General features: G+C 43.1%; 1 protein-coding gene across 2 annotated transcripts in view; it reads right to left on the reverse strand.

Annotated features, from left to right (window-relative positions):
* DYNC1H1 (dynein cytoplasmic 1 heavy chain 1) overlaps positions 1 to 10,483 on the reverse strand; it is a 56,894-nt gene extending 46,411 nt beyond the window's left edge. For both annotated transcript variants that reach the window (XM_033139548.1, XM_033139539.1), the window contains exons 1-7: positions 10,195 to 10,483; positions 5,170 to 5,257; positions 3,964 to 4,137; positions 3,261 to 3,516; positions 1,846 to 2,032; positions 1,444 to 1,715; positions 516 to 743 (exon numbers count right to left, since the gene is read on the reverse strand). In XM_033139548.1, coding sequence (XP_032995439.1) covers positions 516 to 743; positions 1,444 to 1,715; positions 1,846 to 2,032; positions 3,261 to 3,516; positions 3,964 to 4,137; positions 5,170 to 5,257; positions 10,195 to 10,468 — 1,479 coding nt within the window. In that variant the 5' untranslated portion in view covers positions 10,469 to 10,483. The remainder of the gene's footprint in view (positions 1 to 515; positions 744 to 1,443; positions 1,716 to 1,845; positions 2,033 to 3,260; positions 3,517 to 3,963; positions 4,138 to 5,169; positions 5,258 to 10,194) is intronic.

Here is a 10,483-nt window from a genome sequence, read left to right on the forward strand (position 1 = left end):
ATAATTCACGAACTATCAAGCTTTTCGTTTTAGTATTCATCCTAAGAACCAGTAGGGGGAGTTCTCTTGCATTGAAGCAATTCCTTTGGAAATGGATTTAAACCAGGGGTCAGCAACCTTTTTCAGCCGTAGGCCGGTCCACCGCCCTTCAGACCATGTCCCTCAGACCATTGGGGGGGGGGGAAATGAACAAATTCCTATGCCCCACAAATAACCCAGAGATGCATTTTAAATAAAAGCACACATTCTACTCATGTAAAAACATGCCGATTCCTGGACCGTCTGCGGGCCAGATTGAGAAGGCGACTGGGCTGCATCTGACCCACGGGCCTTTGGTTGCCTACCCCTGATTTAAACTGTTCCTCCCAATGAGGGGCAGCTTGCTTCGCTGAAAGTGTTCTAGGTGAGAGCAGTCTGGGTCAGGACAAGACTAAGTTCTTACTTCGAATGGACTAGTTCCATTCTAACAAATCACAACCCAAGTCTCTAAAAAAGGCACCAGCCGTTGTACTTACCTGTGGTCTTAACACTCTCACGATAACTGCTCTCAGTTGTTCATGTTGGCGTCGAAACTTCCGCATCTGATCAAGACGAGCCTGGAGCTTTCTGTGAGCAGGATTGATGCGCCACACCATCTTCAGATTCTCTTCCCTCTTTCTTTTCACAATGTCTCTCAGTAGGACTTGCAGTTTCTCATATTCATCGTCCCAGGTCTGGAAGACCTCAAAGCATGCAACCATGACCTGAAAGAAAATTGAACACCATCACTGAACACCATGCTTCATCATCACACAAATTCTGCATATTGTATGCGTTCACTAAGGATGAGGTGATAGATCTGCTTCCAAACTTTATTTGGGGGTGGTGGAGGACTGGTAGATTATAAAGGAGTAGAAAAAGCTATATTGCACCAAACAATGACTTTGGTACAGTATTATGACCAACAACATATGCCCATCTGACTGGGTTGCCGTAACCACTGTGGCCGGCTCCCAACAGAATATTAAAAACATGCTAAAACACCAGACATAAAAAACTTCCCTAAACAGGGCTGTCTTCAAATGTTTTTTAAAAGTCAAATGTTTATTTCCTTGACATCTGATGGGAGGGCATTCCACAGGGGATGAGCCACCACCGAGTAACATCACTTCTCACAGTGAAGGAACTGCCAGAAAGCCCTCAGCGCTCAATCTCAGTGTCTGGGCTGAATGATGATGGTGGAGACGCTCCTTCAGGTATACAGGGCCAAAGGTTGTTTTAAAAAGAATTGTAAGGTAGTGTCACCACATGTCTCTACCTTTTATTACCTATTCCAGTGCTAAGGCTTCAGTTAGCAAGGAGGAGTGTAATGTGGCTTCTGGGATGGGGCTGTAATTCTTTCCAAAAGTTTAGCTCAACCTCCCACCCCCCACTGATCCCATAAGGATCTAAATGAAGACTTGCCTTCTCAAATTCTTCATAGGCAACATGCATCAATTTCCGTGTCCCCAACACTTTGAGCAGCTGAGAACTCAGGTCTCTTGAAATGGCCTCCACTAGACGCAGCGCTCGCTGAATAGGATACTTTGTATTTCTGATTTTTCTCAGGTGGGTGAATATTGCAACCAATGCCTGCCTTATTTTATCCAGTTCAGTAGCAGACAGCAAATCATTTAGAGGGAAGTCTTTCATCAATGGATTGTAGTCATTTACTGTCTCCAATGCCTGTTTTAGACCTAGATGGTACAAGAGAAAGCCGATTTCACTTTTTCAAACACTTAAAAGAATTTGCATTTAATGTAAATGTGCTACAACAGCTAGAGTCCTGCCAAATTCTGTTTCTGGACAGCTTCCATAAGCTCTTACCTGTGTCTGTATCAAAGCTGACAGTAGCATGAAAGCGTTTGCCGTGCTTCAAGATATCTAAAGTTAAGAGGACTTCAGGGCTTTCACGCTTCTCCTGAATACGGTATAGAGCACGTTCCAGGTTTAGCCAAAAGCTGATTTCTTGCAAAGCAGTGCCTGACGCAGGGTCCCGATCTAGTTTGGTCACCTTGAAAATTGGTAAAGAGGGTAATGATGCTTCTACTGTTCAACAAATGGTGGAGTCTGAGCAACTGAAGGCATAACCATATAATCATACTGCCTGCTGAACCACATTTCCATCCTGCTTTGTTCTAACTACTTGGGTATGTAAACAGAGGGCAGAGCAAAAAAAGATGTTGCCTGACTGGAACTGAGCACAGTCCTACCTATGTACAGAAAAGGATTTATGTGCAAGTGAAAACCTGATTCCAACACTACAGCTGCAATCCTAAACATTAAGGAGTCTCAATGTACAGTGGGACTTGCTTCCAAGTAAACTGTAAGACCATTTGGTTATATAGACATTATCTCCCATCTTCACAATATTAATCTATGGATTACTTACATTCATCAGCTTCAGATAGATTATCTCAAAGTAGATGGAAGGGTTACTTTAAAAAAAATGAAACTGCTAAATAATGTACCTGAGTGTGTTCACATTGCTACACACAAAATAGTTAATGGAAGGATATAGGAAAGTAAAATGTGTAACTGCTTATTTTTAAATTAAGAACATGCAATTCCAAATAGGCTCCATATTACACACTGAAGATTTCATCCTCACTTTAACAATATGCAACTGGGAAGGGAGAAAAGCAATGACAAACCTAGACAGCATCTTAAAAAGCAAAGACATCACCTTGCCAACAAAGGTCCGTATAGTTAAAGCTATGGTTTTCCCAGTAGTAATGTACGGAAGTGAGAGCTGGACCATAAAGAAGGCTGATCGCCGAAGAATTAATGCTTTTGAATTATGGTGCTGGAGGAGACTCTTGAGAGTCCCATGGACTGCAAGAAGATCAAACCTATCCATTCTCAAGGAAATCAGCCCTGAGTGCTCACTAGAAGGACAGATCCTGAAGTTGAGGCTCCAGTACTTTGGCCACCTCATGAGAAGAGAAGACTCCCTAGAAAAGACCCTGATGCTGGGAAAGATGGAGGGCACAAGGAGAAGGGGACGACAGAGGATGAGATGGTTGGACAGTGTTCTCGAAGCTACTAACATGAGTTTGGCCAAACTGCGAGAGGCAGTGAAGGATAGGCGTGCCTGGCGTGCTCTGGTCCATGTGGTCACGAAGAGTCGGACACGACTGAACGACTGAACAACAACAACAACAACTGGGAAGGTATCCGACAACGAACTAAAGAGGGAAACTGAACATCCCTTGCACACTAAACATCTTTTTCGAATTTACCTTTTGGATTTCTCTAATCCACCGGTTAACTCCAGACTGCAGCTGGTTGAGAAAAGTTGGGTCTTCAACTTTATCACCAAAATCAGTAACCTTCGGCTTTTCTCCACGCTCATAGCACTGCTTAGCAACATTGGTAATGATTGGATGAATTGGCAAACTAATCTCTGGGATTTCAATGTTCTGCTGCAGATGCAGAAGTCCCATTTCGAGTTCCGCGATTTTTTTCTCAACTGAGGGAGCCATTTTATCGCCATCCCTGAGGGAACAAGGAAGTGAGCCAAAGGAAAACTCACCCCACACAGAGTCATGTACAATCAATGTGCATGCAGCTGCCCTCCCCACCCCATAAAGGCAACATATATTTCCAAGTTTCAAATTTCTTAAGCTAGCACGTACGGCTAATATTTCGAAGTGCTAGCCAATGAGGTTCAATTTAACATAGTTCAACATTACCCATGTTGTTTGGCAAGCTGCTCCCTAATCTCTGGGGATCTTTGGGAGCAGGCCTCTAATGCAGAGAAGCTGCAGTCAGAAGAAAAGCTTGGGGAAGCCCTGATCCACACAAATATGTGCTTCAACATGCACACAAAGCTCTTGGGATCTTGACCACCATCCACTTTCCAGTTATATCTTCCTTCCCCTGTACATCTTTTATTCCTTCACGTACACAAAGGCTAGAATTTACACGAATGAAAGTAGTTACCTGTCTGCTTTGCCAGACTCTCTGATGTAGGACTTAAAGAAGGGAGCAACAGCATTGCTGATGAAGGAATGCAGAGTTTCATATGGAGAGTCTTCACTGAGGGTAAGCACCCTGAGCTGTGAGGACACAGGCTTGTCTGCATCAATTATTGGTGCTCGTTTAATGAATGCCAAACTGTAAACCAAAGAAATAATATTAAGCACCTATTCAATTTAACCTGAGAACATATGTAAATTTTGGGGTTCATAAGGTAATTGTAGTTTAATGAACATTAACCTCTTTAGGGGGAGTCTTATTTCTAGACTTAAAGAAGTTCTAGACATTTAAAGGTTTCCTAACATTTTAAAAGAAAGAAAAGTTTCAATGGTTAGGTTTGAAGGAATATGGTATTTTACGTGGGTAAAATCCTGCCTACCCAGACTCTATGCCCCTGTATGCAGAATGAGGATGCAATATGAATGGGGTCTCACAGAGGCTAAGGGAGTGAGGAGTCAGGGACCTGGTTTAATTCTGTCTTGCAGCATCAACTATATTTGCAGCTGGAAGTCAACCCAGCCAGATGGGTGGCTTATAAATACTGTATATTCTGGTGTATAAGACTACTTTTTAATCCAGGAAAATCTTCTCAAAAGTTGGGGGTCGTCTTATAAGCCGGGTGGAGAATCTGCGGTCAAGTATATCTCAAACTCTGTATTTTAACTGGAAAAGTTGGGGGTCGTCTTATACACTGGAAAATATGGTAATAAAATTGTTCTTGTTCTTCGTTGTTGTTGTTGTTATGGACACCACCACCCCGCCCTTTTAAATATCTGCCTTGGTTTTTTTTGGTTGGTTTTTTTGTCACAATTGGGAACACGAGGGAGAAAGAGGCACTCAGGCAGAAAGCAAAGCTCTCGCTCTCCTTCACTTTGCACTTCCCAGTTAGAAAGAAGGAACAACATTTCTACATTATGTGAGCGTAGAAAATTGGTGGAGCAGGCAGGAACAGGAGGAGAAGATGACAGAGATTCTGCAGACATACCACCTCTATTAGCCAGTGGGCATGGTTCTCATTCATCTCTTCCTGCCCAACTAACATTGGCCCAGGTGAGAATTTCCTACCAATAGAGCTTTTTCCTAAATCTCAGAATTCCTCTTCAGTCCCACAATTGCATCAAGTGCACGGCTTGTTTGTTTATTGTCAGAAGAGACACAGATTCGACTCACCTGTTTGACTTCATCCCATAATGAATGTCAGTACTTATGCCATAGGAAATAAATTCCTTCTCTTCCTCTCCTTCATCACCAACATCCTCTGGAAAGAATTAGGAAATTTCATTAACATCTCCTGCATGTCCTCCTCCACTCATTTCCTATATGAGCCAGAAGTTCAGAACTTTACATTCAAGTTAGAATGCCTAAATATTTAGACACAACACAACTTAATCTTAAAAAATATCTACTCAAATTAAGTCTTGCTTTGAGGCTTGCTTCCAGGTACAGGGCTGAAGCCTTGTATCCCTCAAAATGCATGACTCTGAAGCTAGAGGAATTCATTAGCATTAACTTTACTATTGCACAGAAACCTCTCTCTTTTCCTTTATTCTATGTTTGTTAGCCTACTCTGGCCTCTCAACAAAATCTAGTTCTTCACAAATTCAGCGGAAATCAGATTTATTTAAAAGCAGCCCGCTTCCTCAAACAGTTTGACTATAAGAGATATATTATAAATATAGCAGAAGAACTAAGAGAAAGGGAAGAGCCCTGTTAATAACCGACAATTCAGAGGATGATGTCACTGCTTTAGCTGCCAACACTACAGCAATGAAACCACTGCAATGCAGCACAGCAATTCTTCCATCTAAGAGGCACACCCAAACAGGAGAACAGAAAGAGAAAGTGTACTGGACAAAGAATGGATCTTTTCAGGAAAGAACCTTGTAATAAAGAGAATTGTATGCATTCCTTATAATATCAGCCAAAAAAGCACTATATTTTCATTATAAAGTTGCTGCCAAGAATTGTGAAACCTTTGCGCTGTGTACTTTCAATGAGCATCAATTTCCACAAAGCTTGATTATAAACAGCAGCAACCTTGGTACTTCAGTCATAGCCATTTTCCAGGAGAAACTATACTGTAGCAAATGTTACCAAAATGTAAGATTCTGCAAGCATGTGTCCTTTTGTCCAAATCTTATGCAAAAGCATCATGGTTTGCTTTGCAATTAATATAAAAAGTGAAAAGTTTAATAGAGATGCATTTCACCATAGATGACATTCAATTTGAGAAATAGGTTTGAATCAATCAAGACATCAATATGTGGCTTAAACTGTACAACACTGCTTCCAGAAGAGTGTCTTTAGGACACACAATATAGATTTCTCCAACAGACAACAGTCACGTTGTTTTCAGCTTCAAAACTATACTATTTCAAAGACTTCTTTAGATAAGGGGGGGGGGAATACATGGGAGTATCTATCTCCTTCACGTTGTACAAATACTATTGTTCTTTCAAAAAGTCACCCACACACATTTAAAAGTTTTGCAACAACAGTGTAGTGCCTCCCGCAACAGAAGTGAAAAGCTCATACAAATATTGTGTCAAGAAAGAGTTGTACATTTTATGTGTACAGATCACTCATACACATGAGCGCAACATTCAAATGACCTTACAGTTCGGATCTCGAGAAGATGGAAGTGTTTATCTCAACCGTAAGACACTGTTTAAGCCTGCAAGTTTTTCAGGAGCAAATGGCAATGATCGAGACAAAATAGAAAATTATTTGGCAATGATGTAATGAATCAACATTAACAACTAGGATGCACTATATTGAGCAGGGATCCAGGAAGACTCACAAAGCTCTCTTTGGTTTATATTTAGCATTGCATTAGCAACTGCTACACAAGCCAAACTCTTCAGACACATTGCCTATCAAAAAGATACAGGGACACAATCAATTAATTCATGCTCAGAGTAGACCCATTGAAATCAATCAACTTAAAGGTCAATTATTATTATTATTATTAAATTTGTATGACTTAGTAGGCAATCACCGACAAAAATCTTTTAATACTTCACAAAGGGGGATCATTAGAACTATTCCAGGACTATGATTAAGTCATGAAATTGCAATTGGTCTGTTTACACTCATTAAAGAAGCTCATGAACCACAGAGAAAGTTATGCTAGGGCCCACAATATACCTACTTATTTTATATAGCTGCCCCATAGCAGCTATATAAAATATAGCAGTGTGGTATATGTTTAGAGTGCTTGACTAGGACCTGGGAATGAGGGTTTATGAAGCTCATTTGTTGACCTTTGGCCTGTCACAGCTTCTCACAGGGTTATTGTAGGGATTAACTGAGGAGGGGATAAATCATGTACTTGGATAAAAAGGTGGGCTATAAATGAAAGCTGGAGCTTTCTTAAGCATGCAAGAAGAGTTTATTACATTTATAGCCCACCTTTTTATCCAAGTACCGTATTTTTCGCTCCATAAGACGCACTTGTTTCCCTCCTAAAAATTAAGGGGAAATATCTGTGCGTCTTATGGAGCGAATGGTGGTCCCTGGAGCAGAATTGCCCAGGGGCCAAAAGCAGATAGTGCTTTTTATTTTACAAAGAGAAAAAGGGGTGTTGAAAGGACCCTGCTCAGCAGCTGATCAGCAAGAGATCGGGAGAGAGATAAGAGTCCCGGCTCCCTTTCAACCCCGCCCTCCATTGTTGAATGTGCTGCAGAGGGAGGCTGTTTGTTTCCCCGGCGACATGTGACTGGCTGATTAGATTATCTGTCTGGAAACTGTAGAAATGGCTCCCTTTCCTTTAGAAGCTGCAGAAATGTGAGTTGAACCCCATAAAAACAGGGCTTTTCCTCATTGCTTTTCCCCCTTTGCAAAAGCTTTGCTTTTCCCCCTTTGCAAAAAAGCTGCAAAACCTTTAGCTGATCCTCAAAAAAGCAGGGCTTTTCCCTTTGCAAAAAAGCACAAAACCTTTAGCTGATCCTCAAAAAAACCCAGGGCTTTTCCCTTTGCAAAAAAGCTGCAAAACTTTTAGCTGATCCTCAAAAAAAAAAAAAAAAACAGGGCTTTTCCCTTTGCAAAAAAAGCTGCAAAACTTTTAGCTGATCCTCAAAAAAACGAGGGCTTTTAGAGGAGGAAAACCAGAAAAATATTTTTTTTTCCTTGTTTCCTCCTCTAAAAACGAGGTGCGCCCTATGGAGCGAAAAATATGGTACATACACCACACTGGCTTCCCAGAGTTCTTCTGCTATGGGGCAGCTATATAAAATAAGTAGGTAAATAAATATGGGGAAAACAGAGAAGGATCTGAAATATTATACTTCAAGCCTGGAATTTGTTTTATTTGATGCTTTAATGTGCTGTAAACCACTTTGAGATTTTTTTTCTTTAAAATATAAGGCGGGATAAAAATGAAATGATTATTAATAATAAATCCCATTGCAAAAAGGGGAACAGGGCACATAGCAGGGTGGATTTGATTTAAAACAAACTGATTTAAATCACGATGTCAGTAAGGCTCAGGGTGGATTTAAATAAAAAAAAATCCGATTTAAATTTACTTAAATCAGATTTTTTTTATTTAAATCCACCCTGAGCCTTACTGACTAGTGATTTAAATCTGTTTGATTTAAATCAAATCCACCCTGGCACATAGACATTCCGTTTTGGAGACAACGTAGGTCTAAGGTGCAATTTGGCTTATATATCCGAGTTTCTAACACTGGTTGGAAGGAAACCCAAGGGTCTCATAGTCCAACCCCAAACAATGCATGGAATCTAGTTCCTGATGAGAGGGTGAAACTGGATTAGAAAAGAGTGTACTGTGCCAATATAGATAACCTAACAACCCTGTGAAAGTGAAACTCTGTCATTTGTCCTTGAACCCAGGGCTGTCAATTTCTGTTACTTGCTTTTACCTTTGCCTTTAACATCAGCTTGACAGTCAAGCAAGAAACAGCAAGCCTGTTTTTCTCCAGGCCAGGAAAAGTTTCACGTAGATTCTGGCACACCAAGCTGTTGTCAAAGGCATAGAAGCCAACCAGATGGTGGTTTGTCTTCCTGGCCACTTGGAAACCCTACTATCCACCTTCAGCGTACTCTGTCACAATGCTCAGAACAAGTCAATCCCACACTGGGAGTTCCTCCGCATTATTGTGTGATGTACCTTGGACTATTAACCCAGTGATCAAATGCTCATTTTACATGCAGAAAGGCCTCGCTCTGCCTGAATCCCCAAAGATCCTCTGCCTGTCTGGACAACAAAGAGGCATGTGACAATTTCCAGAGCGGTGGCTTTGTCCTGCATGTTGCAGCAAAAACAAGCCTCGCTGCATCCTAAATACTTCATTCTTTTATGGCATGAGGTGATAGCATGGATTAGAGCCCAGATGCACGAAACCTCCACCTCAGTTGGCAGGTGTGTGTGTGTGTTTTGAGAAGGAGAATGACAGTGCACCCAAATTAAACAGAAATAATTCGAAATGGTGTGAGGCAGCTTCCTATCTGTGCAAGCTCCACACAGGCAGGTAAGGCCCGACTTGAACTGTTTTATTTTTGCAGCACTGAGGGTCGCTGTATCGACTTGCAAAAAAGGCCTTACTCACGCAGATCTAGACAAAATATACCATTATTCTTTATTAGATCCGCCTATTGTCCTTCACCCGATTATCCTGGGGAGGTTCGCAGTTTAAAAATAATACAGAACGCTAGCATTAAAAACGAAAACAAGAAAAAAAACCACACAACTCCCCTCCCCTCCCCTAAACACATTGAAAGAGATGGTTCATCAGCCCAACGAGGCCTGGGTGAAGAGGAAGATGTTTTGATGAGGAGACTGCCGGATCAGGCCACGGTGATGGCAGGTGTGTGGGGAAATAGATTTATTCCTGGTGCTGGCGAAGGACGGGGGGGCGGCGGCAAGAGAGAGAGATTAAAGGCGGCGAAGGACGGGCTCCCTCAGCCCGCCAGCCTGAAGAAGACAAAGCGGCGGCGCCGGCGCCATTTTGACAGCCGAGGGAGCGGCGGCATCGGCAGCCTCCGTCTTCCCAACCGGCCACACCCCTCTCTCCATCCTCCTCCTCCTTCCCCTCCGCTGCTCCTCCCTTGTTTATCCCCAGCTGGAAGGGAAAACCTCTAGGCCCCGGCACCGCCCGCCGCCCCGAATCACACAGCCAGCCGGCCGGCCGGCGGGCCAGAGTGAGGGTGGGACTCTCTGGGCTGCCGACTCACCCTTGAGGGTGGAGCGCTCGACCAGCACGGCGTGGACCTGCGGGTCGGAGAGGAACTTGCGCATCTGCTCCACGGCGCCTTTCTCCTCCAGCGCCGCCTCCAGCGCGGCCGGCGCCTCGCCGCCATCCTCCAGCAGCAGGGGCACCAGCTTCCGCAGGTGCTTCTGCAGCACCGACACGTCGGCCACGTTCTGCACCGCCGAGCCGGTCACCTCCAGCCCGCCGTCCTCTCCCCCTCCTCCTCCTCCCCCGCCTCCCCCTACCGAATCGGACATGGCTGCTGAGGGTTC

This window comes from Lacerta agilis, chromosome 1 (assembly GCF_009819535.1).
Source record: "Lacerta agilis isolate rLacAgi1 chromosome 1, rLacAgi1.pri, whole genome shotgun sequence".
Taxonomy (NCBI): domain Eukaryota; kingdom Metazoa; phylum Chordata; class Lepidosauria; order Squamata; family Lacertidae; genus Lacerta; species Lacerta agilis.